Source organism: Mucor velutinosus (genome assembly GCF_035048745.1).
Source record: "Mucor velutinosus strain NIH1002 chromosome Unknown tig00001566, whole genome shotgun sequence".
Taxonomy (NCBI): domain Eukaryota; kingdom Fungi; phylum Mucoromycota; class Mucoromycetes; order Mucorales; family Mucoraceae; genus Mucor; species Mucor velutinosus.
Genome location: NW_027041910.1, coordinates 121,543 through 148,687, shown reverse-complemented (window position 1 = coordinate 148,687; position 27,145 = coordinate 121,543). Strand labels below are relative to the sequence as shown.

Genomic DNA, 27,145 nt, shown 5'->3' with positions numbered 1-27,145 from the left:
ACAATGTCTGCTTCTCCTGCTTCTCCTGCTCCTTCTCGTACAATGGATGTGATTGTTTCCATCCATGAGAATGAACCTGCTATCCAGTTAAAGTTTCTTTCTGAAAGATTAAATTGGGATAACCTAGTATCCTTCATTCAGTCTTCTTCTACTCTTGAGCCTCCTGTTGTTCTCTATTATAAGCTTGCGTTTGACGCACCTACTAAGACCTTGGAAAGCCAAGAGCATTTGAATCAGTTGCTCTCCACCTTGGACTCGCCTTCTTCCTTGCGTTTCTATGGTCATCAGGAACATGTTGCTTCTCCTGTGTTTGTTTCATCTACAGCTGCTTTTGCTCGTCTTGGTGCTTTGGTGGATCAGCATAAGCATGTCTTGAAGTCCAGCTATCGCCTCTCTAGATGGATCGGTGTTTTGGCTTCCATGATGGCGACATCGGACAGATCTTTTGAGCATGAATTCCAAGTACTTGAAAGCCTGATTCAAAGAAAAGCGCTTAAGCTTGAGCGCCGCAGTGCTGGTCGTTCTGACAAGAAGAAGGACAGCTCTGCTGAAACAGATGGTGTGATCTCTGCTGCTGAAGATGAGGAATTTGCTGAATCGCCTCAAGTCATTGACTTGGATGCTCGTCTGGATAATCTAGATATCAGTGGTCGCCCTGGATTTGGTGGACATTTTGGTCGTCGTGGCCCTGGTTTTGGCTTTGGTCGTCGTGGTAGACATGGCTACGGGTTCTTTGAAGGATGCCTTGGTGGTGCCAAGAATGACAAACCTGAAATTGACTTGAATTTTGAAAATACACGCCAAGCATTTGCTCAATTCCACCGTGATCGTCTTCACCATCGTCACCATGATAGACCTCATCCTCCTCATAATGGTCCTTCTAGTGATTCTGAAGGAGAAGCTAATTTCGGTAAATTTAGTGGTGGTAGACATCATCGTCATCATCATCATCATCATCATCATGGCAGACCTCATCCTTATAGTGGTCCTCGTCCTTTTGGTGGTCCTTTTTCCTTTGATGCACTATCTGATAGTGATGAAGATTTCTTTGGTCCTCATCGTGGTAAGCATTTCGATTGTCGTGGTGGACGTGGTGGACGTGGTGGTTTTGGTTTTGGTTTTGGTTTTGGTCCTGGTTTTGGTGGTGCTCCTCCTGCTTTTGGCAATGATAAAGAACTCTTTGGTTGTCGTGGATTTGGTGGCCCTGGATTCGGTGGTCGTCACGGTTTTGGCAAGCATGACAAACACCATTGCGAATAACTTGAAAACGGCATATAGTTTTCATTTAGGCTCGTATATAGCTGGAGCTCTTTCCAATTGAATTTGATAATATAACTTTTTTTTTCTTGTAAAAAAACATATGATTTAAATAAACTACTTTTTATTATACACAATTTGACCAACTCTGATTTTTTTTTTGAGACGTTTATCAAGTGATAAGGCTGTGGGCATACTCGACTGAATAACATTTGCTTCACATTTACCAACATAATTTGAAGCCGCTTTAGATCGCCAGAAACAGGCAATATGCTCAATGTTTTGAATTTTACATGTCTTTGAAGTGTCAGAGCGTATTGTATGATTTAGGACAATTCCGCTTGTATTACAAATTAAAGCTATACATACTTGATGTATTATTGAAGCTTGTTATGATGGGTAATTCAGGGTAACCAGAGGAATAGGGTTCAGAAATCCCGATTGCCCAAAACACATTCCTGTTTGACGAGTCAGTTTGATGGCTTATAGTTTAGAGTGATTTTCTCCCGTAAATATCCATTGAATTTCATGAGATTTTATCGAGTGATTTTAAACCTTGGACCAGTTAGATACTGAGATAAGCATTGGAAATTCTGAACACAAATATAACCTCTGAATCGCAAACTCATGTTCATGCTTTATGCAAAGCTGTTTGCTTATGAGATGAGCAAGAGAAAAGAAGGGTTCACATATTATTAACAAGCAGTTGAATTTGTCGTACGATTACGAATTGCAATGGACATTTGAGCAGTAATACAGCACACTGTTTGAAACCTACTGTGAACGGAACGGGAATATCCGGCAAACAAGATCTTCTTGATTCAGCAGGTCTCAGTCATATTGCCTCTTCCCCCTCCCCTCCCCCCCTTTTTTGTATAAAATCAAACAAATTTTTTTTCTCTGTATATACAACTATCCCTTTTTCTTTTTTTGCTTTCTCTCACTTGATTACTTCCACTTCAATGGCAGCTACAGCCTCTAAATCTGTTAATCCATTTGCTCAACAGCGTCAATGGAATTACCAGCTTGAAGATAGTTGTTTGCCCAAGTTTTATGAACAAGATGTGCACCAATCTCAACGCACAACATTTCGATCTGTATCTCCCAAAATGTACAACCAACAAAAGATGGATTACTTTAGTGACATCAATGATGAATTGGAAATGGCTGACAACGAAGACTCGCTGTATGAAGCCACGCTCATGAATGCTAATTTCCTATCACTGTCCTCTTCGTCGCCTTGTATTCCTGTTCAAGACCAAGAAAAGCCGAGTGGTTCGCTCAGCCGTCTCCGTCAAATTCTCGGACACATCAACCCAAATTACGTCCCTGAATCGCTAGCATTGCCTGATATTACCCCAGCACCCTCTGTTCGCTCGCAATTCTCTGCTGCTTCGTCTTCATCCTTGTTTCAACAGCAACACGTTCAGCAGCAAACCACTCATACATCTGCAATGAGGGCATTCTCCATATCCGATCCTCGCGACCCTAAAGGAAAGGGAAAGTCTAGATCTACTTTGTAACATTAATTATCTTTAGAATCGCTCATCCTATATACCCTTTTGATTGTTTCTGTAATAAAATAGCTTGATTTTAGACGCTTTGTATGCTGATGTGTTGCCTATCTTTGCCTCAAGTCTGACAGGTTGTTTGTGTGACTGATGATCTCGGTCTACATTGGTTACAGCTTTTTGAACTTGTTTCTGCATCACCAAGTTGATGCACGATGAACTCTTTCTGTATACCAATACGATTATTGTCATCAGAGAGCGATGAAGGCCTTCAATGTTGATCTGTCATGCTTAGTTTCGCCATGTTGATGTGGCAACTTGTTTGATTGACTTGCGAATGCATTGAGAAATCTATTACTACACTCACATTGCTGTATTCTGACATTTCTCAAATAAAACATCTCATCCTCCCATCTGAGCCGTGCTAATTAAAAGCATGTCATGTAGTAAAAAAAAAAAAAAAAAAAAAAAAAAAGGAATGTAGCAAGTGGGATACCACCACGTTTGCTCTATCAGGCAGATACCATTAGGGTACAAAGTGGACAAAAGGCACTTTAAACAGAGCAAATCTGCCAGCTTCTATTGGCAACTCAAGTTTTATTAAAGTACAAGGTGACATCACCACAACCACAACCAATCCTGAAAAATTGGGAGGGTTTGGATAGAAGGGGCAATTTCCAACAAAAAATAACGAATCTCCACATTTTCTCAATCCTTACAATATGTTGACTAAAATCCTTGCTCGTTCTACTCGACTTGCTCGCCCCACCAATGTCCTTCGTCGTGGTGGTCATGGAACCCCTTCTTACAACGAACCTGGAGGATATCTTTTCAATGAAAAGGTAAACTACAACAACAATAACCCCTCCCCTCCCCCCCATCGTATATCAACCATCACAGCCCCGAGATTCTTCGATTCACACTTGGAGCCATCATGACGATCGACAATTACGTTTATAAGCTTGAGAGCGTTCAAAGCGGTCAATAATTGCATTTTGTATTTTGGTTGATGTTGGATGGCATGGAGGATCTCGTTGATATACCGAGTGGGATGTACAAGGTCAGATTGCTAATCATCCTTCATTAGACCCGTGTAAAGGAAGATTGGGAGAGTATTTACTATTGGGGTATGGGCGGTGGTTTCGTCGCCATGGCTGTTGCTTTATATTACAAGCCTGATACTAGGTAAATATAGACAAGCAATGGGATAGTTCTTTTTTTTATTAATGCCAAAATCTAGTGTTGTTACTTGGGCCAAGAAGGAAGCTGAAAAGTCATTAAAAGAGAAGGGTGTCAACCTCGAATACACCAAGACTGCATAAATTATTCAACTAAACAACTACTTTTTGGAAAATTAAAATAAAAAGAGGCATTAGGAGATTTGTAATAATTGCTTTTTTTTTTTTTCTTCTTCTTCTTCTTCTTTTTGCATCTTTTTTCCTTTTTTCGATATACAGCAATGAGTGAAATCGAACCAGACTATGTCAAGTTGATCAGTGGCGACGGCTTTGAGTTTGTTATCCATCGTGAAGCAGCTATCCGCTCTGGAACAATCAAGAATATGCTTTGTGGACCAGGTTTGTTTACGACTAGAAATATATATATATATATATATATATATATAAAACGCGAGAGCCAGCATCTGTTAACATGCATGCAAGTCCAATTCAGAGAATCTGTCGATAATGAAATCACATTCAGAGACATCAAGTAAACGCAGCATGCATAGCAACCGATGATGTATTAATTTGTATAATGATAGAGCATCCATACTGGAGATTGTTTGCAGATATTTGTATTACAAATGGCAATATGAAGGCTCAACAACTGAAATCCCTGAATTCAAAGTGGATCCAGAAGTCGTATTGGAGACATTGATGACAGCAGATTTCCTTGAATGCTAATAAAGATCATACTCTATGGCATGTGGCATTTGGGAATGAATATGAGCCCAAGGCTGCTTGATAAATAGCTTGAGATGTTTTATTACTTTGTACACGATGCTGGATGTTTACATAAATTAAAAGTTGATGGCATTACCGAAAGAGGCGATAAGACAGGCTTCACGGAATGCTTCAGATAAAGTCTAGAAAAAAAAAAAAAAGAGAGTGAGTCATCAACATCATAACGCTACCACTATACCATCTACTTACAGGATGAGCATGACATGTACGGCCGATATCTTCAGCGGAAGCATTATACTCCATGGCAAGGACACCCTCAGCAATCATTTCGCCAGCATTGGGGCCCATAATGTGGACACCCAAGATGCGATCCGTATCGGCATCAGTGATGACCTTGACCAAACCATCCGTGTCATCGTTGGTACGAGCACGAGAGTTGGCAACGAAAGGATAGCTACCGGTCTTGTACTTGACACCTTCTTCCTTCAACTGGGCTTCGTTCTTACCGACCCAAGCGACTTCAGGATGAGTGTAAATAACAGAGGGGATGGCATCATAGTTGACATGGCCATGGCCAGTCTTGATCATTTCAGAAACAGCGAATCCCTCATCTTCAGCCTTGTGGGCCAACATGGGGCCAAAAGTAACATCACCAATACAACGGATGTTGGGAATGTTGGTCTTGAACTCGGAATCAATGACAACACGGCCACGGTTATCGAGCTCGACACCGACCTTATCCAAGTTGAGGCCTTGAGTGTAAGGACGACGACCAATGGAAACCAAGACGGCATCCGCTTCGAGCGTTTCAGCCTTACCACCCTTGGCAGCTTCCACCTCCACCTTGACAATGTCACCCTCCACCTTGGCACCGTTCACCTTGGTGCTCATCTTGAACTTGAGGCCTTGCTTGCTCAACAATTTGTGAAAGTTTTTTGCAAGCTCAGGATCCATACCAGCACCGATAGCGCCCAAATATTCGACAACTGTAACTTCAGCACCAAGTCGAGCCCAAACAGAACCTAGTTCGAGGCCAATGACACCAGCGCCAATGACCACCATCTTCTTGGGCACCTTTTGCAACTCCAAAGCACCAGTAGAGGAGACAATCTTCTTTTCGTCAATCTCGATGCCAGGGATGGGAGTCACTTCAGAGCCAGTAGCAATAATGACATTCTTGGCCTTCAAGGTAGAAGTAGACTTGCCATCCAAAGCCAACACATCAATCTCGTTGGCAGTCTTGAAACTACCAGTACCCTTTACGTAGTCCACACCGTACTTTTTGAAAAGGAACTCGACACCTTTAGTCAAACCTCCAACAGCTCTGAGACGAGCCTTGTGCATGTTATCCAAATTGAGCTTGACATCAGAGACCTCAATACCACGCGATTTGAGATCATGTTGAGTTTGATGATAAATGTGAGAGTTGTTCAACATGGCCTTGGAAGGAATGCAGCCGACGTTCAAACAAGTACCACCCAAAGTGCCACGCTTCTCAATACAAGCGGTCTAATAGTAGCAAACATGAGTTTTATCTTGGATGGCTCATCGCTTGTGCGCAGACATACCTTCAAACCTTGTTGAGCAGCTTTAATGGCAGCAGGATAGCCACCAGGGCCACCACCAATGACGACAACATCGTACTCGGTTTCTAGATGCATAGTTAGCCCAAGGTATCTTGCAACTTGAGCGATACTACTTACCAGTGCTGTAGAAACGGTAGAAAGCGTTGGCCATGGGAGCACGCACAGTCTTGACAGCTGCATTACGGGCAGCAATCTACACGGATTCTAGGTCAATAAGAACATACAAATAGCTGGCCACTACGTCTTGCTTACATTGGCCAAAGGAGCCTTGGTAGTAGCGAGTCTAAACATGTTTAAGGTTCAAAGATAAAGAAGAAAGAGATTACGGAAATGGTCATATATTAAGAGTTTTGATAAAAAGTCGGGAAAACATGGGGAAAAAGTCACGACCAATGTGTATGTGTGGGGGGGAAAGGGAGGGGGAGGGGTGGGGGGATGGGGGGGGGGGGGGGGAAAGGGTTGCCCATTCTGCTGCGAACAAGAAAAGCCGTCTTCCAGCAACAAAAGACGTTGCGAGATCATGGCCACAACAGATGACATTTTGTCCCTGAAAATCATTTTTTCAAGGGCCGTGATTTGACACTTTAGATCTGGTTTAATAAGGAGTTTATTGGATTACTTGCTTACACGAACAATGTATCTACTGATAATAGCAGCAATCAAAGCCATAAGACCTCCAAAAGCCAACACAGTGGACACATTGGATCGGCCTTGGTCATTGGGGTCTTTGACTTTTTCTGAGGCTGCAAAGATGACCGATGAGATGATGGCTACTGCAAACTGGGGAAAGACAATGTACATGTTATGGACACCCAAGATCATGCCAGCATCAAATTCATCTTGCTGATCCTCTAGCGGATGCTGTGTGGAGGGCTTTTTGCGACGTTCATCTTCGTAGCTCACATACTCGCCCACCAGGGAAAATGGGATCCAGAGCACAATGGCCCACGGAATGCCCATAATAGCCAAGACGATGGTTGCTGCAGTAACAGAACGAATGAACCAAGCCGAAAGTAGGGAGCCTGCAATGATCAGCTGGGAGCAAGTGTACACATTCAGTAACGATAGCCACCAGACACCCTTTTTCTCGAAACGCATGACGAGTGCAGGTATAACCATGCCGGCAACGACGGAGACCATGGAATTACACAAGAGAGCAAAGGATCCAGCACGGGTGCCTTCAGCCCAGTTATCATCACCTGGCAAAGTAGCGGGGTGTGAGGCAAAATAGAGGTCTGACACCCATTGTGTACTATGAGATGCATGTATACACGTATAAGTCATCATGTGCGCCACCAGATGCAGATGCGAGTCTCTAACTCACCTGTAAAACAAGAATGGGAACCATCCCATCCAGGCAAAAAACTGTGTATTGCACAGGGACTGGATTGGTTTTGGCAAGAATCGGAAAGCACGCCAAATGTAATGGAATGTATGGTACCACGGCCTAGCATGTGTCAGTTTTTCTAATAGATCTAGTGGTTGGTCATGTACTCACACATTGTCCTGGTCCTCTGTATCTACGTGTTGCTTCTCGTGGACAGCGATACATGTTACAGCCAATGTCGCCACAAATACTGCCATGGCCACAATACAAAACACCTTGATCTGAGAATCACCCATCCAAGGGAAATACTTTACCAGATCCATGAATCCTACAAAATACCCAATGACCATAGCACAGTTACTCATGCGTGCACTCCAAGCATTGGCGTATTCCTGCTGCCAAAGCGGTGGCACATCCAAGATCAAAGCACGACAAATGGCTTGCACTGCATTCAAGGTAAAGTCCAGGAAATAGAAGGATGAGACGGCAACAACAATGGCGTAGAGATGAGCCTGTATGAAAAAGGACATGAGTCTCTTTGCGAGCTACTCTTTGAGACAATGGATACTTTACAGATTGCTCAAAGTTCTCGGGAGCGTAAAAGGAACGAGCAATCCAGGCACCAAATTCTTTGGCATAAGCAACGCCAATCATGGACAGACAGGTCAAGATACCTGCCACTACGATAAAAGGTCTGCGTTTACCAAATCTTGAGGTACATTTATCGCTGAAAGCGCCAATAAGCTACAATGCATACATCAATACCTTGCAACAACAACAACAACAAAGAAGGACAAAGAAGGACAACTTACGGGTTGTACAAGCAAACCAGACAAGGGACCAGCCAGCCAGACGAGAGCCGTCAATTCCTTGGATAGATCAAGTGATAACAGATATGGTGTACCGTAACTATTGTTTGCCAGCCATTAGATTGGCTCGTTTTTCATAGAATGCTGCTCACACTTACGATAGCTCAACTGTCCCTGAATATGTGCATGTGTTGTTTTAATGTATGGGGAAAAGAAAGACATTCCGTTGAACTTACATGTAAATTGCACGCCGGCCATGCAAATGGTGAGACCTAATAGTTGCATCAAACCAAGGCCAGCTTCTCTTGCCACATCCTGAGAGGAAGGCGTATCCGCAATGGTGCCAATGCTGTTATAGGTAGACGGATCAAACGAAGATCGTCTTCTTCTATTTTTTGGCCTGGAAAGAGGGGGCTTTTGCTGCTGTAGTAAAGGTGAGTTTTCGCTATGACTGAGGGTCATTTTCGAATCGGGTAATGAGTAGAAAAGAAAAAGAACAGAAGGAATGGGAGAAAGCAGTTGTGCATTTTAACCTTTTTATTTTAAACTATGGATTTTGGTATACATATCATATGATTGTGTCATCTTAGGAGGTCAAAGGTAAAAAAAAAAAAAAAAAAAAAAAAAAAAAAGGGCAAGCAAGGTGCCCAGGATCTCTGATGAAAGGAACCAATCATCCATTCACTTATCATCTGTCTCTTTGAATTATCGTCATCCCCCTCCCCCCCCCCCCTCTCCCCGTCTTTGCACTTTACATATCAGCGTTTGATTTGAGAAAACTAAGGAGGGGGTAAGGTTTTCTATTCCACAGCAACTTCATCGTCGTGTCTACATTTATAATACAAGCCTATATAAAATAGAAATGCAAGGGCGCATCCAAAGCCATAGATCCACATTTAGCAATTTGATTATGCAAGTAGGCATATATTAAAACGAAAACTATGGACGTCAAATGGATGAATTGAACAAAGTTTTACGTTAATCCGTTGATATTTAGTACACGACTACAGGAGATGATCCATGTCAGCATTTACTGAAATTTGCTAATTATACTTGTTTAATTCTTTTTTTTTTTTATCTATCAGAACATATAAAAAAAAAAAAGGAGGTTTGAAGAGGGGCATTTTGAAGGAGGATTTATAAGAAATGTAAAAATATAACGTGCGTGTGTGTATGTGTGCGTGTGCGTGTGCGTTTGCGTGTGCGTGTACGTGTGCGTGTGCGTGTGCGTGTGAGTGTGAGTGTAAGTGGATAAAGATAGCAGGGCTCTTAAGCAGAGACTTCATGAGAAGCATTTTGTGCTACTTGGACTTCACGTCTCTTGATGGCTGTAGCAAGTACCTGTGATCGGAAAGAGAGGCCCTTTGTGCGTTCAATGACTTGCTGGTAGACAGATGTAATTGGTGTGTTCATGATGACAGTGTTTTCCTCGAAATCAATCTTGGCATCAACACGAGTGTCTCTGATCAAGTTGACAATCCACTTCTCGCCCTCCTCTTGAGACAAGTTGAGTCTTTGTGACATTTCCTTGATGTCGATCTTTTGATGAATTCTGCAGTATGTCTCAGAGATGAATTGTCTGGCACTCTCCATAAAGTCTTCGTGAGTAGCAGCCAAGAAAAAGTCGTTGCTCAACACATCCTCGCACTCCTTTAGCTTCTTTTGAGCACCTTCAAAGTCGAAGCGGACAAACAGGGCTTCAACAAATTCGGTGACGGGATCCTTGTATTCGTATGCTTCTTGCTCAATGATCTTGACCAACTCCTTCATTTGGTTCTTTCTACGCTTGTTGGTGACAACAGCTGTGGCGAGATAACGCAAGATCCATGGGCAAGACGTCTGAATGGTGTTGATATATTGAGGAGTGAGGAACATGTCGACAATGCCGTCGCGACCCTTGGGGTGGTTGAAGAACACAAACAAGGACCAGTGAAGGAGCCAAGTGCGTTGCTGCAATTGCTGAAGAGGTGATGTAAAGTTCTTTGAATCAATGGCTTCTCTCAACTTTTGCATTTCTTCCAAAGCAGCGTCCCAATTACCCGTCAAAATCTCGGCTGCCATCTTTCCCCATGTAGCAGAGAGAGAACGCTCGGCATCAGTGGACTATACAAATGGTGTCAATTCAATGTACATGCTGGCCACTGCTCAAGCTTACCAAAACGCGGAAATGGTAGAGATAGTCAGCGGCACCTCCGTAATCACCACAGTTGTATTGGAACTGGCCAAACTCGTACAAAATGTTGATGGAATCATCGGTAAACTAGACAAGATTCGAATGAGCATGGTGAGCAGCACAACAAAAACCTGTTTCCGTACCTTGTAGTTTTCCTTTAAATACTGCAAGTTTTGTGCCTTATCTTGACGCAGAGCAGCAATGACTTCAGGCTTCTCGAGCACGTCCATGACCTTTTGAGCCTTGGTCCTCAAATCTTCCATCTTGGACAAGACGTTTTCTCGCTTGTCGGTGAACTCTGCAATACATTATCCATCAGTTTTTTGCATCGTGTCTACATGTGTCACTGCAATTTACCCTTGGGTGCTTCTTCGGTCTTGTGGAGCTTCTTGTAGAGGTCCAACACGAAATCAACCATGTTGGAGCTCTTGAACAAGTCGTACTTGGCTTGGAGCAATTCTTGGGGAGCGTAAACCTAGCATCTCTCGTTAGTGTCACGCTTCTCAATCGACAGTGTCTACATGGATATCTACTTCTTTGAGTTCCAAAAATTCGATGAGAGGGAAAACGAGATGACGATCCAAGAATGGGATCATTCTCATAGTCAAATCTTGAGTGGCTGCCATATTGAATGTGATGGTATGTTTCAACAGTGGTGGAAAGGAAAAAAAAAAGAAAAAGACAGCACCAGCAAAAAATTTTGGAAGGCTTGTAAAAACAAAAACTCATTTACACAGTCACCAAGCAATGAAAAGCAAAGTGTTGGATTCAAGCATCATGCAAGCTGTCATTTATTAGTCCATTTGTCTATTCTCTGTATGGTCCAAAGGGTGCAGTGGATTGTCAGTGTAGGCTCCAGTATGCCCAACACCACGGCTAAGCTCATTATGCCACGGTATATGCAGGCGGAGTGGCATGTTGGCGTCGCTAGGTATGCTGTTGAGAGGGGCATGTGCATCAGTCTCCTGCGCCCAATCGGTATTCTGATCAGGCATCCACGTTATAATGTCTTGCGTAAGATCCGAATTGACGGATGCAGTTCTCGTATGCCCGCGTTGCTTGCTTTTAGGTGCTGGTTCTTGCGGCTTGAGAAGGGTGTCTGTCTTTCTCATGCTGTTCTTTCTTACAATCCGATCCACTTGTCCTAGAGCCAAGCTATGTCTCTTGGAAGGCTTGATGGGATGCTGCTGCAATGCAGTAGAGCTTTCGTTGCTCTTTTTTCGCCATTGTCGCTGTGGTGGCTGCTGTGAATTCATCGCCATAAAAGGGCTGCTGCTATCGAGTCGCTCCAATCGCTGAGATACTGGTTCTTTTACTCGAAACGGATAAGGCAAGATCATGTCTTTCAAAACGCTTGCATCGGGATAATCCAAGTAGTTGCGGATACTTGTGGGTGTTGGGATGTAGAAACCTGTTATAGTTTTTCCTGTGATCACAGGCTGCTCCGAAAATGGATAGGTGAATGCTGAAAAGTCTTGACATCTATGAATGTTTACTATGAGCTACTTGGAATTTATATATACACTTTATCTGATTTAGTACTTGCATCTATGTAGAGACAGCGCAACAGATTAGGCTCAATTCTCACTCCAGCTTACTATATATATATATATATATATACTTACACTGTCATCGTCTTTGTGAACCAGGCTAGTATGATTACTCTTGTGTGATATGGATCTATGATCTTGGTCTGTGATGGAGCTTGAGTGAAATGGTGCGTCTGTCGTCCTGAGTGAGCTGGCTGGCCTTGGATGATGTGCGAGCGTCGCGTGCTCTTTTCTCTCTACATCCAATTGATCGAATGTCTGTTGTAATAGTTCTGCCGTATCTTTCTGAGTGTCATCATCCTCAACCACAAGTGAATTCAATTGTCTCTCGATATTGGGCGTATACGCTGATGATCTGTTTGACAGCAGTAAATTACTGCTATTATTGCTACTACTGTGCAAGCTTGTCGTGGATGAATTGGCCAGAAATTCGGAATTGTGTCGCCCGTAGAATGGCAGTTGCTTTCGAAAAGTCTGTGGTGAGTCCATAAGGAGAGAGAGAGAGAGAGAGAGAGAGAGGAAATTGATGAAAAGTGAGCATGAGAAACAAGACACACAAAAAAAAACGAGTGTGTCATTTGAAACCACATTTTGTTCTAAATATATTGATATTGATTTTTCCTTGGTCTGTTTCCGCGTCGAAATACTTGCTTGTGGCAAGAACAAGAATCATGTGGCTCTTGCTCAAACGCTACAATGTACTTGCAATAGTTGGCCAATGTTGCAATGTATCTCTGTTGCATTGTAAATACTGTTGAAGTCTGTATATTCGCAGCAAGAAGAGCGCTTTATCTGCCTGCCCTAGTCAGGAAACCAGGTCTGGATGCTCATCTTCAAGGCCGAAACTAAAACACAGGTATATACATATAATGATTGACCTTTGACATGCCTGATACATGTTCTACAGACTTTGTGTGTAGCCTTTTTGTGAAAGTCCAGTAGGGGAGTCGAGCTCCATTTTTGTTTAAACTCCTTTAAATATCACTATGAGAGATAGAAAAGAGTGAATATATAACAAGAGGATCGGATGGGGAAAGAAACAAAGATAATACAGAAAAGGAAACGGATAGAGAAGCAATACTAGATATATACGAATCGAGTTCAACTCGGTATCCAAGCGGGCAAAGGAACGTGCAACACAATGTTCAACAGTGAGAGCTAGAAACGGGGTTCGGTCGAAAATCCAACGCCAATGTGTTTGCGAAAATTTGAGAGATAGAGAGATCATTGAAAGGAAAAAAAAAAAAAAAAAAAGTCATCGCGATCAATGGGGAGGAGAGGAACAGAGTAAAATTCGCTTGAGCAGAGAAAGAGGCAGATAGATATGAATGATAGATGTGACGCCGTGCCAGCAATCTTGGTGGACATGAGAAGAGAGCATGAGTGGCATCCTCCGTGGTAGAGGTGGAGCAAATGGTACTTGAAGAAGAAAAATGTTCCTGAGGAAGGCGAAGGTGAAGAACGGCTCCGGTGGGTATTTTTTTTATATATATATATATAGATAACTCGATACCAAGCCGTGCGAACAGCAAGAGGGATCGCTGCTGCCCAAAAAGAATGCCATTGAGTGGAAGTGAGAGGAGAAAGAGATACAGAGGAAGAAGGAATTGTTTCACGTAGTTTCTTAAAGTAGCAGATGCTTTTGAGAGGCAAACGACCGCGGCAGAAAGAGGAGAAAGAAGGGATCAGAATGCGTCAGCAAAACGCTCTTAGAGAGGAAGGTTGATTTGGATCTAATGATGATCGAGGAGAAGTGAAGCACTACTACTGTAAGAGGAAAGGTTTCAGCAGAAGTGGATGAGAAGTAATGTAGCTAGCAACGCGTTTGGAAACAATGGAATGGCGAGTGGATTGGCAGAAAGTACGAGCACGAAGCACCTGACAATCAGTCAAACCATAAAAAAACATCCTTTACAATAAGTTTCCTTGCACCAAGAGAGCGCTGTAAAACAAGATCCAGAGGTACAAAGCTTGGTAAAAAAAAACAGCGTATTATTACAAGGTAATGTATGTAGTATATTTCCATATAAAGAAAGTGAGAGACATGAAATGGCATGAACATAGCATATGCTACGTTCTGTTATCTGAAAAAGTGACAAGCATGACTGAAGATTAGTAATAGGATTGAAATACTTTTGCTGAATGGATGGAATTTGAGAACACCATAATCGATGACGAGCAGAAGGAAACAAGGGATAATAGAAGAAACGAGAAAAGATAGAGAAATAGCACCATGAAAGAGCAGCAAAGGAAAGTCTAGAGGGTATACGAAAACTAATGGAAGTTTTACCCAGGCCTCGTAAAAAGAGTAGCTGGGCCTTCGTAAATGTTGCGAGACGTAAACCATGCCATAACTAGGAATATATGAGCAAATAAAGGATGGTAGCACATCCACGGATGGAAACATTGTGCTGTGGATGAAGACAAGTAGCCCGCCTGGTGAAGTCATAGAGCTTAAGAAAGGCAACATTATGCTGAGTAATGCTGGAGCATATGGGATAACCTAAATGAGCCGAGAGGGGGGCGGCCCGATCATGCCAGGCAGTGATGCCATAGTAATGGGGTAAGACTTGCCATGTTTCAGAAAATTTACCGCAAAGACAGGTAGCTATGGTTTTGTAATGCGTTAGAAACGCTCATGAACATAGTGATTGCATCCTGCAAAAGTTGACAATCCCGTGTATCGCTAAGGTACATTAAGGCGTCATTAACGTAGGCAAGGATTTCGACCACCAGCGGCACAGAAGGAGCACAAGATGGAGGAGCAGTATCATCAGAAGGCAAGTTGAGAGGATGAGGCGGAGCTTCAGTGTATAAATTGAAATCAGTGAATTGAGGGTGTTGATGAATGGAGCAAAGAAAAGGATCAAAACCTATATTGAAATAGGATCTCCTTGACGGATACCACGATGATGTTGTTGCGTGATTAGATTGATGGAGGATGTGGCCATTGATGTTGACGTGGATTTGTATGAAAAAAGAAGCGTTAGTTATGAATGTATGATGCTAGTAAGAAGATTAAATCAGTGCATACTGGCACGAAGATAATTAGGATGGATTCTGTCACAAGTCTTCCATGGATGGCGCTATAGATTTATACTTGTATTCTAACATTGGCTACGGATGTTTACCATATCTGAATAAGCACCAAGATTAATGCAATATGAGCTTGTTGCTTCAGATGTGCACTTTATGATCCACGCTATAAGACACATGCTTATATCCGTGATACTAGCTACAGATACTTTATGTACTACAGACTTGCACTATATATGAGATATGCTATAGGCATGCCATGTATTATCCAGATACATGCTAAAGATGTATACTCAGCGATATACACTCAGATATGTACTATTGATATAGACTAAGTAGACTGTACCTATCGGATACATGCTACTACTAGATCGATATTAATTATCCCTATAGAAAGGATAGATCAGGGTACTTTGGATGAGAGTCTAATTATTCATCCAGGCAAAGCTAAACCATGATTAGCTTGCTGGAGTTGTCTTTTAACATGATTAGACATTAATTGATCTGAGTTGACTTATTTGTCAATTTAATTATTAGTAGAACGTTTATCCATTGTTATAGTATATAAGAAGGACCATCTACCTGGCCAGTAGAGAGACTTCAATTTACTTTACACCTGTCAGTTTGATAATAAACCTATCTTTATCAAGTTGACTTTATTCTTTTTTCGGTGAATTTAGACTTCTGAAAGCCTCAAATTCCACAGATACCATTGTATTCTATTCTGAACTCTCTGTAAACTTCATATAAGTTTGAAAGGGTTTTCACTGTCAAGAAACGCATAATTTTAAGGTCGATAGATTTCGGAATCTCATGGATCATCATTCAGAATATTAGAGATTGAAGTTCCGTTGACCTTTCGCATGTGTACAACACAAGTATGCATTTGGCCAAGCATTTTAAAAATCGAAGCATACGAAAATGACCATATTAACTTGCTGGTTTCAAGTTATCATTAGATACTTGACATGATGAAGAGTCTTGCTTTTAAGATTAGACAGTTGTAGCTTGCTTTGTTCGATTAGAGTGAGTCTTCCAATTTAAAGTATGTACATTCCTCCGCTTAAAAATTTGTATCTCTGATGTCGATTATCTCATGTAGTCAGCATTTCCAATACAATGTTCCCACTTAAAAGTTGCTCCAATATCATTATTCTACAACATATTTTATACGTGATTCTACAATCTTTTACCTATTATGAGGACCTGGATGTACAAAATGTTTTTTTTTTGATTTTGAGGTTTTCAACTTTTGGACGTGATTTATCAGAAATAAATTATTTATAAAAAGAGTGTTAAGCACAAAGAATAAAAGGATTATAATTTGTAGCTTATAAAAAATGTCCGATATTACAAAAACAAGAAAAGACTTATTTGAATAAGATCAGACACAAAAACTAAACATTCATTTATCTGTTTATTTCACTTCTATTGAACGTAATATCCTATCATGTGCCTTAATCAAAGATCAAGAGATCGCCTCACAATCGAGCAAAAGTATCGCATTATTATGCAGAACATGCACTTTCCTAATCTGACGCAAATGCAGCTCGGTCAATGGGCTCAAAAGGAATTCAACTTTCATCCCTCAGTCAAGCAAAAAACTGTATCGAACGTCTTGAATTCACAGGACAAGGTGATCAAAGCTTACGAAAAAGGAAATTTGAAGGGAAAAAGCAGCAGAGCCTTGACGATGCCTCTGGAGTGAAATCGGGTTTAATGGATTTCACAAAAAAAATAAAGCAATAGTAAAATACAATAGAAATCAATTGTATTTTATTTTGTGTATAAAATGAACTGAAGATCCTGGAATTGAGTAAAAAAAAGAAGAGTATTTATACATTTGCATCTAGCTTGTAGGATTAGTGATGATAGAGAGCAATAAGTGCTGCTATTGCGATATCTGGCAAATGTTGTTGATGTTTGATTTAAAGTGGTAATCAATGCAGGAGCACTGGCCATAAGGGTCGATTTGAGTAACCTTGATGGGCTTGGGTGAGCTATCGTCATAGCATGATTTAATGCAACCTTGATGGTTTAAAGTGTGATGTTTGTTATTGAAGCATGGAATCCTTTATCTGGGATATTGTGCAACTATGGCAGCAGGGCATAGTTGTCATATTTGAATATGCTTGTTATTGATTTAATTCTATTTGGATAAAGATACCATCACTTATTACGACCATCATGGGTGTGAGTGAATACACTGTGATCAGGAGTGCTGATTCATTCACATGATGTGCGATATAAGCATGCATCTTTACTTTAGTATTTTTAAATGGGTTTTTGATGTACATTTGAGCGCTTTCATTAATAGATCCAAATAGCATGAATTTGAATGAGTGCTATTTGATGAACTTTGGTTTTCAATTAAGTTGCGTTTGGGTGGCTATTTCATTACAGTTGGATGAGCTATCGTCATAGCATGATATAATGTAATCTTGATGGTTTAAAGTGTGATGTTTGTTATTGAAGTATGGAATCCTTTATCTGGGACTGTGCAACTATAGCAGCAGGGCATAGTTGTCATATTTGAATATGCTTGTTATTGATTTGATTTTATTTGGATATCACTACGGCCCAACTGATGTTCTCATGAGAACATCGATGTGCTCATTTGAGAACATCCGAAATGTTCCCATGTGAGCACATCGATTTTCAAAAATTTGAAAAAAGAATGATCCAAACGGGGTCGAACCCACAACCTATCGGTTGTGGATCTGACGTTCTTTCCACTAAACTACTCGAATATCTTATTGAAATATATTTTTTACTTTAGTAAGTAGTTATTAGGTAATTTTAAATTGCCATTTTCTCGTGCAATTTATAATACGTTTAGTAATTTTATGAATCTTACAGATAATAAAAGTCTCTCTGTTGCCTGAAATATTATAGTTTAGCTATTAAAACATTTTATTCATGTGGAAAACTATACCTTCTCAAATGAGAACATCAATGTGCTCATGAGAACATCGATGTTCCCAAAAGAGCACATCCATGTTCTGTGAGAACATCAGTTGTGCCGTAGTGATAAAGATAACATCTCTTATTACGACCATCATGGGTGTGAGTGAATACACTGTGATCAGGAGTGATTCATTCACACGATGTGCGATATAAGCGTGCATCTTTACTTTAGTATGTTTAAATGGTTGTTGATGTACATTTGAGCGCTGTTATTAGTAGGCCTAGATAGCATGAATTTGAATGAGTGCTATTTGATGAATTTTGGTTTTCAATCAAGTTGCGTTTGGGTGGCTATTTCATTACAGCCTCAATTGGACAGTGATATTTTGGAGTACTTTCAAGCTATGAATGCAAAATCTCTTCCTGTCAATCGTGGAACTGTTGCAGCTTTTGCAAAAGTAGTCGCACGCAGAAAGTACCGCATGCATGAATTGCCAAAGAGTAAGCAAATCCATTTCTCAGATGGATGGCTAACCGATGTTTTCAAGAGAATTGGTGTCAAGTCAAGACAGTTATATGGTGAAAAAAGCTCAATCGACTTAACATCATCTAATATTGTCGAAGAACTCAGAAAGATTGAAGAATTGTTGGAGCCATATGATCCCAAAGACGTTCTCAACTTTGATGAAACTGGCTTATACTACGAGCAACAAACAACTCGCACCATTTGTCAGGAACCTTTAGGCGGATCAAAGAAAAGCAAGAACAGATTCACAGTTGGACTAATCACCAACTATGATGGATCCTATAAAGGGCGCCCCATCGTAATTGGGAAACGAAAGACACCAAAGGCAGCAAACAAAAAAACTTGCTTTGTACAGAAGAACCACCAATATCTGGCAATCTCATTATGTGGAGTATCATTCATCACCCAATGCATGGATGAACACCGACATTTTTCGGAAGTACATCAAACATTTGAATGCGTCTTTCGTTTACACCGGAAGAAAAGTTGCTCTCTTGGTGGACAATGCATCAGTGCATAAATTGAAAGAAGAACTCAGCAACATTAAATTGATTTTCCTTCCGGCAAACACAACAAGCAAGTTGAAGCCTTTGGATGCCGGTAAATCAACACATTTCATTGATATCCGTACTCATCTCTAATCACACACTCAATAGGAATCATTGCGAACTTCAAGGCTCAGTTTCGCTGGCAGCAATACTACAGGGCAGTGAACAAGTATCTCGCCGGGGTAAACCTTGATCTCACCGAGGAATACAGAATGGATGAGGTGGATACTCTGTATTTTCTTGCTGATTCTTGAATCAAAGTTAAGCCTCAAACAATCCAAAATTGCTGGGATCATACGAAAATCCTTGATTTCAAGTTTGCTCAGAGACAGACAGTCGACTCGGAGGATGATGTACTTCCATCTTTCGAGCTACCTTTAGACGATGATCTAGTCAGTCAGTTGAACGAAATCATCCCTGAACTTCCTGGAAACAGTAGTAATGATGGGGTTCAAATGGTAGCTGAAGTAAACGACTTGGATCTAAATGCAGATGAGTCTGATGCAATCGTTTTTAATCCCGTGGTTGTTAAATTTGAGGATGGCGATGATGTTTCCCAGGGATCACAAGAGCTCGAGGTAGAGGAAGAACCAGTAGAGATTTACGATGTTGATACGAAGGAGATAAGGGAGAAGTTGAAGCATGCGTATGAAACTATCTTGTACCATACCATCCCAATGGATGAAAAAGAAAAGTTCATGCTGAAAACTATCCATAGGAATCTGAACGATATCAGATCGGAGGAAGTAGCAGAGAAAAACCGAACAGATTTACGTGATTATTTTGTTTAAATGTGTGGAATTTGAGGCTTGATAGACTAAAATTCACGGAAAAAAAAAGAATAAAAAAAAACAGTAATGTCAACTTGATAAAGGTATGTTTTATTATCAAACTGACAGGTGTAAAGTAAACTGAAGTCTCTCTACTGGCCAGGTAGATGATCCTTCTTATATACTATAACAATGGATAAAAGTTCTATTAATTAGATTGACAAATAAGTCAACTCATATCAACTAATGTTTAATCATGCTAAAAGACAACTCCAGCAAGCTAATTATGATTTAGCTTTGCCTGGATAAATAATTAGACTCCCATCCGAAGTACCCTGATCTATCCTTTCTATAAAGATAATTAATATCGATCTAGTAGCATGTATCCGATAGGTAGAGTCTACTTAGTCTATACCAATAGTACATATCTGATTGTATATCGCTGAGCATACATCTCTTTAGCATGTATCTGGATATATGGCATGTCTATAGCATATCGTATGCATGTCTACAGCATGTCTCATATATAGTACAAGTCTGTAGTATATAAAGTATCTGTAGTACATAAAGTATCTGTAGCTAGTATCACGGATATAAGCATGTGTCTTATAGCGTGGATCATAAAGTGCACATCTGAAGCAACAAGCTCATATTGCATTAATCTTGGTGCCTATCCAGATATGGTAAACATCCGTAGTCAATGTCGGAATACAAGTATAAGTCTATAGTAACGCCATCCATGTCCGTGGTGCCATCTATAGCCTATATCTTATATAGTATGAATCTTATAGTACTAGCGTATCTGAAGTTCATATCTTCTTATAGTATAAATCCGTATCGTACATCTAATCCAGTGTACAAATAGTTTATATCTAAATCTGGTAACTGGATGAACTATCGGAATGCAGATAATAGTGGATGTATTCCACAATTTCGGTGAGACTAACTCATGTAAATTTTGATGCGTTATTATGTTGTCGGTAAGCCTGCTAATGATAATAGAAACGAGAAAGCGAATATGCTATTTAAACACTAAGGCTTTACATTTTGGCTTCGCTACGGTAAAACCACCTTTAAAATCGCTGTTATCAAGTATTGGGCTAGATGCTTGAATACTATTTTGGTATTGCACCTTCGCCTCCCTATGATAAAATCCTTATATAAATTAATGCTAACAAAAGTTGGATTAAATGCTTGATTGTCATGGCCATTCACCTTCGTTTGACTACGGTATAACCCCCTCAAGGTCAATGATACCAACAAGTGTTGCCTTGAAACAACATATCACGCAATCCATAGCCAAATAGCAAACAAGGAATCACTTGATCAGATACGCCATGTTCTGGGAAGAAGAGCCTTTAATCTCTGATTAACTACGATGGCGCTTTTGTGTTCATATTTTCCAGTATCCGATATATGAAACCTCCGTGGTGCTATACCATACCATGGCCTAGAGCTTACCTTGATAGTAGTTGAATGCACGTTTATACAGTACAACTCCAAAAGAATTCACTCTGAATTTGCTAGTCAGCAACTAGCAATACTTATATTACCGGAATATTTTAAAGAACCTTCTGCCATTACATTTTAACTAAATTATTTTCCGTTATTGGGAATAGTCAAGTCGATCAAATCAATTTCAAACTTTTCAATTCATTACATTCTTACCCATGAAAATGTGATATATTTAAAAAAAACCACAATTTGACAATATTAAAATTTTCTCACCCTATATAAGGGTTCAATGTTAGTTAGATGTCAGACGTGAGACCATCAGCGTCTTTATATAAAGAAGTGTGGCCCAGACGTGAGCTTTCGGCGTCAGTATAAAAGAAGCAAGCTCCCCTCCTTTTTTTTTTTCATTGTCAGGTGTCAGGTACACACAGACTTTGTGTGTAACTTTTTTTAATTTAATATAAATATCAACTTAGTTTGTAAAACAATAAAGATCATCTTATATCTCAATTCTATTCTTTTATATACATTTATCTAAGTCTACTCTAAAACTATACCTATACACACGACACAGGTGCACACAGACTTTGTTAGTAACTTTTATAGTTAATATGAATATCAAAAATAATAAAGGTTATTTTTTTTCTCACTTATACTGCTGAGACATATACATTTATCTAAATCTGTTACTTATACTCACAACACCATTAAATAACGAACACTTTGTAACATTCCATGCGGAAACTTTTTGATAATTTTACATTTATCTGCCAGTAACTTTTAAACGAATCAGCTCTAGTACACATTCAAAATAACATTCATATATTACGAACTGTTCAACAACGCGATGGCATAGTAAAAGCGAATATAGTACCACAAAATTTCGAGAACCTAATTCCACTACAGTAGCAGTTTATGAAGATTATTATCTACAGTCTGATTGGATTATTTTGTATATTCCACACGGTCATCAAGCGATTGAGAAACAGTATCTAATGAATATTGTGGCAAACATTGTATCGTATAGTATTAAAAGACAATTTTTCATGTATGTTATCTTTTTACTATCTCATGCCGTGCAATAGATAGCATCCTATTAATAAAATTAAACAGTATGGGCCCGCTTCTGCAACAAAGGCAACATAATAAAGCGTGCTACTCTTTGGGGTATTCAATGCATGCATCTTTAATAAACTCAGTAAATCTGTAAGCCATGTCTTTCTACGTGTTGTATTCACATATAATCCAGCCCAGCCTTTCATAGTATTGATCTATACGAGGGCTTGATTGTTGCGAAGCGAATATGCAACATTGTAGTATCTAAGTAGTAAATTCGATTTCTCTCTTTCTTTATTAATAATGGATTGTTTAATATCTACATATATAGCAGAGTTTATTATTGTTAATGATTTGGAATGTCTACGGCGACAGCCCGCAGGGTGACACCGTCGTCAAGTGTAGTGATATTGCATCTAATTCAACATTTGGTAATATTAGTCCTAATCGATTTTACCGTAGTCAAGCAAAGGTGTAAAACCGTAGTGTTCAAGCAGCAAATTCGGGTTTTCATTTCCACTGTTAATAAGCTTACCAGCAACATATCACATCAAAATTTGCATGAATCAGCTTTACCGAAATCAATATGTCTCCTGTTGAAATTACAAGCTGCACAGGTGGCAGAACTGCCCTTCCAGACGACTTTAGCTACTAAAGATGTGGTTCGTGTCGGGTAAATAAAAGCCATAAAGCAAAACATAACCAAATTGGACAGTTTTCAAGCCTTCATATCTTGACATGTAGGCCTTTCTGAGCCACCGGAATAACGCCAAACAATTGCACTTGAGCAGTAGTAACTTTCTGACACCTTTGCTCAACTTTTTGAAGACCTAAAAAATATGGCCAAAAATCGACCAAAAAGCATGAGGTACCCCTCATGGTTTTTTTTACGAAAATCAAAGGATCGCGTTTTTCGCCTTGAAAATAAAGACTTTTACTATGGCATATATTAAATTAAAATGTTTCTCTCGATCCAGAGCAACCTCTGAAACCACTGTTATGAGGCTTTCATATACAAAATATGACTATTTTCGCTAAAAACCTCATTTCAGATTTTATTGAATTGCTCAATAGTTTCAATCAAAACACTTATTACAGTTAGCACCGTCGGAAGCGCCTTGAAAAGTACTTCAAGAATGTATTAGGAAACGTAGGGTGATCATCACAGTTCATATAGTCGAATACCAAAAAATAGATTAAAGAAGTCGAAAAAAGACGAGATCTGTCCAATTTTGAGCAGAAAAAAAAATAAGCTGAGGTTGAATTAATTTTGGCGGCGGCGTTGCTGCTGGCTGACCTAAATGCCTTTCTGTTGATGATAGTGATGATTGCGATGTTGATTAAATGGGGATCATGGAATTGAAAGGGTAATTGCTTAACCCAAATACTTTTTTGGGTGCTTTTGTTACAAGCAAGCGAGCCTTTTGCAATGTCAACATCTCAAAAAAGTCGCTGTAGATCTTATACAAGTCCTTTATTTACTTATGACCAGCTTTTTGTCGCCATTTTATTAAGAGCATCAGCAGCAGTGAATGATATGACAATTCTATTATCAAAAAATGGCGATTGTGATGTACAAATACTGCATAAAATTTGAATTTCTTTCACATTGTCCCAATAATAGGCTTTGTTTAATATCAACGTAAGCAAAAAGGATACTAAGGGAGATACCTCCTCTCCTCCTCCTCCTGGCTCTGATACAACCTTTCTGTTACTAACTAATAATAAATTGTTTAAAATTTACTTGATATACCAAAATGTTATAATGTCTGATTTAAAACGGCTTCGATGAGAGCCCGCAGGGCGACGCCGACATCGAGCGTAGCGAGATAAATGGGCAAGTAATAAATACTGGAAGCCTTGAACATAAAAGCGTCGTAGTAGCAAATTAGATACTGCAAGCCCTTGTCCCAAGAACACACTGCATCTAATTTTAATAATGTTATACCTGCTATACTTAGCTGTGGATTAAGTGATTTGTGTTGTCAAGGCAACATTTGCTAACCTTGACCTTAAACAGGTAAAATAACCCTAAGGAAGCAAACGTGAAAAGCCATAATAAAGCAGTAAATTTTGTTTCTTATTTTCATTTGATGCATTTCACACCATAATCCATTATATTACACCTAATACAACACATCAACATCTCATCGTTTTTACATACACTACTAAACGCACATCAAGACCCATCAAATAGTCAACTAGTAGGATGACTATTACTGAAACAATACCATTTACTTCAATGACATACAAGAACGGTCACAATTACACTTAACTGTAGATTATCTACACATATCATTTACAACAATCTACTGGATCATCACACTTGACTTTACACCTCAGGATTTGACGTTATTCATAAAGATATAAATGGGACCACACAATTCATTCAATAAAGGATCGTCTTAATTTTGCACAGAATGATAAACTGATAATTTACTGATACATTTATTTGTATGCCTTTAGTTATTTAGCACCTTGTTGAATATATCAGCTTGTAGCTCATAAAATATATATTTTTCAGCAAATTTATAAAGAAAACGTACATCTGATACTTGAAACCCTTACATTATGGTGGATCTAACGTAGAGCTATTGAATGGTCTTTGTTTTGTGCAAATCCGGTTAGTATTTGTCGAGGTATGTTCAAAAAAAAGGGTAGCATGCAAAATCATTGATTTTGCTTCAAAATCTGCCTGTGATAGCAAGCAAAAAAATCTGGTGACCTTTTTTTGGTCAGTACAATATTGTCGATATTTCATGATAGAGTTATGCCAGAGCTTCAAGCAATAGCTCATTCGGTAGGAAATTTTTTGGTCTACAATGATCAGTAATGCTTAACAATATGTATTGATAACAGATAGTAATTAATCTTTAGAAAACAGTCAAAAAATCCCAAAAAAAATTGTACCAAATATTTGGTGAACAATGTACACCAGAGACTTGATATAAATACCATTGTATTCTGCTTTGAATTCTCTACAAGTTTCATATAAGTTTGAAGGGGTGTTTACTATCAAGAATCAAATAATTTTAGGTCGATAATAGATTTAGAAAACTCATGGACCATCATCCAGAACAATAAAGATTCAATCTCCGTTTAGCCTTCGCATGTGTACTGATGTATCATTTTCTAAACCGGATCTCCAAATGCGTAGAAACAAGCAGTTCAAGCACCGATCACATCAGATCATAAACTTTGACATGAAACAGGATTCAGTTACGATCCATATCATGGCATGTTCAGGATAATAGATTGGATCTATTATCTTATCACCCATATCAGCCCATCTAACACCTTATCCTCATATCAAATCCCTCAATTCGAATAGTATATAAACCCTCTTATTTCCAATGTAATAAACGATATTCTTTACCTGATTAATTTCATACTCTTTTTATAAATAATTTATCTTTGATAAATCAATTACAATAAATCCGCCACTTGATCCTAATACTACTTGTCCAATAACATTTACATATATTTTATAGTACGTATTGCTCAGGGTTGTTAAGGTCCTACAAATAGTAACACCAACCTGCCCATTACTAGTACATCTGTCTTCCCACTACAAGACTATTGTATTCCCATTACACTGAAAGAATATATGTATCTGTGTAATCGTCATTATGCAAGCGAAAGCAGAAAATACACTTGATATCGACTGAACGTTACCAAGCTTATTGTCGATTCAACAAATGATCTGTACATGTTACTCAGGGTTCGTTTAAATAACCTTAGTAGGTTAAAAAGGCTTTCGTGTGAGCATGGTGGTGATGTACGTACGGTAGGCTAGATAGTTCAATGTAAAGTGTTTGTCATTGGAGGATGTGGATACGACATTCTAACCTGAACACAATTTGTGTTTAGGATATAAATCAAAGCTGCGTGGTAATGCATTATACAGACTGTATAATACGCTCGAGTAGTGATAGATGAGGGTGGTTATGAGAGGGCTAATTTATATCCTGGTGGAATTGGGTGCCGAAAGTGAGGTGAACCTATGGCATCTCGACCCTGAAGTGGTTCCTGAATCTGTTGAATGTTCTTTCACCAAGAGCTGCTATGAAGAACATTATATTCAATGTTTATACAAAGGTGGTTTCTTTACTGGTAATCACTAAAAGCTCTTACTTATCAATCTTCTCTTTACTGATGCAATGCGCTTGTATGCAATTCTTCCGGTCCTCAGATCAAAGTCATGATTCCGCTTGTCAAATAACTCATAAATACGCTCGGGCTTAACCAACTACTTGAATCTTCATTCAATCTTGGAGTAGTGAATAAATATATACAGTTTTATTTTCATTCTTCAGGTTCTATATTTACTATTCCAAACAATTTATATAATAGTCATGAAGAGTGAACAGCATGCAATGCGCATTTTGATCTAGTACAAAGCTACTATTGATTGGGAATTACGATTAATACGTAAAGACGTTCGAAAAGCGAAGGTGTAAGGCGACACTACCATGTGTACCAATGTCATGGCCTGGCAGTGCCTAGGAAGAGATGGATAAAGTTCATTTTTCTAGCTATAATACTCCCTGCTTTTTTTTATGCACATCCATCTTTGTCTACGCCTTTCCCTCATTAAACACACCAGGTATAAGCCCGTTGGTACATCACATTGTAAAGATAAAACAAACAGAGACTGTGCGCACAAACACAGTAGCACATGTTGTTAGCACCTTACTAGTCATAAAGATTATTCTGGTAGCGTTGATAAC

General features: G+C 39.5%; 9 protein-coding genes across 9 annotated transcripts; 5 read left to right on the top strand and 4 right to left on the bottom strand.

Moving 5' to 3' along the window:
* Window positions 1-3: 3 nt before the first annotated feature.
* On the top strand, window positions 4-1,260 carry ATC70_011861 (uncharacterized protein; the record flags this gene model as incomplete). Its single annotated transcript, XM_064831046.1, has 1 exon — window positions 4-1,260. One exon carries the CDS (start codon window positions 4-6, stop codon window positions 1,258-1,260), a length of 1,257 nt encoding a protein of 418 aa, XP_064679959.1.
* A 959-nt stretch (window positions 1,261-2,219) lies between these two features.
* On the top strand, window positions 2,220-2,780 carry ATC70_011860 (uncharacterized protein; the record flags this gene model as incomplete). Its single annotated transcript, XM_064831045.1, has 1 exon — window positions 2,220-2,780. The coding sequence occupies one exon, from the start codon at window positions 2,220-2,222 to the stop codon at window positions 2,778-2,780; it is 561 nt and encodes a 186-aa protein (XP_064679958.1).
* A 710-nt stretch (window positions 2,781-3,490) lies between these two features.
* Window positions 3,491-4,090, top strand: ATC70_011859 (uncharacterized protein; the record flags this gene model as incomplete). Its single annotated transcript, XM_064831044.1, has 3 exons — window positions 3,491-3,610; window positions 3,856-3,953; window positions 4,009-4,090. The coding sequence occupies 3 exons, from the start codon at window positions 3,491-3,493 to the stop codon at window positions 4,088-4,090; spliced, it is 300 nt and encodes a 99-aa protein (XP_064679957.1).
* A 137-nt stretch (window positions 4,091-4,227) lies between these two features.
* Window positions 4,228-4,672, top strand: ATC70_011858 (uncharacterized protein; the record flags this gene model as incomplete). Its single annotated transcript, XM_064831043.1, has 3 exons — window positions 4,228-4,345; window positions 4,430-4,478; window positions 4,531-4,672. The coding sequence occupies 3 exons, from the start codon at window positions 4,228-4,230 to the stop codon at window positions 4,670-4,672; spliced, it is 309 nt and encodes a 102-aa protein (XP_064679956.1).
* A 116-nt stretch (window positions 4,673-4,788) lies between these two features.
* On the bottom strand, window positions 4,789-6,549 carry ATC70_011857 (uncharacterized protein; the record flags this gene model as incomplete). The annotated part of the gene is made up of 5 exons (XM_064831042.1): window positions 4,789-4,854; window positions 4,922-6,181; window positions 6,241-6,323; window positions 6,376-6,451; window positions 6,511-6,549. 5 exons carry the CDS (start codon window positions 6,547-6,549, stop codon window positions 4,789-4,791), a joined length of 1,524 nt encoding a protein of 507 aa, XP_064679955.1.
* Window positions 6,550-6,873: 324 nt separating this feature from the next.
* Window positions 6,874-8,856, bottom strand: ATC70_011856 (uncharacterized protein; the record flags this gene model as incomplete). The annotated part of the gene is made up of 7 exons (XM_064831041.1): window positions 6,874-7,510; window positions 7,583-7,705; window positions 7,757-8,097; window positions 8,159-8,329; window positions 8,398-8,494; window positions 8,553-8,568; window positions 8,631-8,856. The coding sequence occupies 7 exons, from the start codon at window positions 8,854-8,856 to the stop codon at window positions 6,874-6,876; spliced, it is 1,611 nt and encodes a 536-aa protein (XP_064679954.1).
* Window positions 8,857-9,663: 807 nt separating this feature from the next.
* On the bottom strand, window positions 9,664-11,193 carry ATC70_011855 (uncharacterized protein; the record flags this gene model as incomplete). The annotated part of the gene is made up of 5 exons (XM_064831040.1): window positions 9,664-10,497; window positions 10,550-10,654; window positions 10,711-10,865; window positions 10,925-11,042; window positions 11,101-11,193. 5 exons carry the CDS (start codon window positions 11,191-11,193, stop codon window positions 9,664-9,666), a joined length of 1,305 nt encoding a protein of 434 aa, XP_064679953.1.
* A 168-nt stretch (window positions 11,194-11,361) lies between these two features.
* On the bottom strand, window positions 11,362-12,606 carry ATC70_011854 (uncharacterized protein; the record flags this gene model as incomplete). Its single annotated transcript, XM_064831039.1, has 4 exons — window positions 11,362-12,049; window positions 12,110-12,115; window positions 12,193-12,290; window positions 12,358-12,606. 4 exons carry the CDS (start codon window positions 12,604-12,606, stop codon window positions 11,362-11,364), a joined length of 1,041 nt encoding a protein of 346 aa, XP_064679952.1.
* A 5,858-nt stretch (window positions 12,607-18,464) lies between these two features.
* On the top strand, window positions 18,465-19,925 carry ATC70_011853 (uncharacterized protein; the record flags this gene model as incomplete). Its single annotated transcript, XM_064831038.1, has 4 exons — window positions 18,465-18,884; window positions 19,027-19,186; window positions 19,243-19,316; window positions 19,401-19,925. The coding sequence occupies 4 exons, from the start codon at window positions 18,465-18,467 to the stop codon at window positions 19,923-19,925; spliced, it is 1,179 nt and encodes a 392-aa protein (XP_064679951.1).
* Window positions 19,926-27,145: the final 7,220 nt, after the last annotated feature.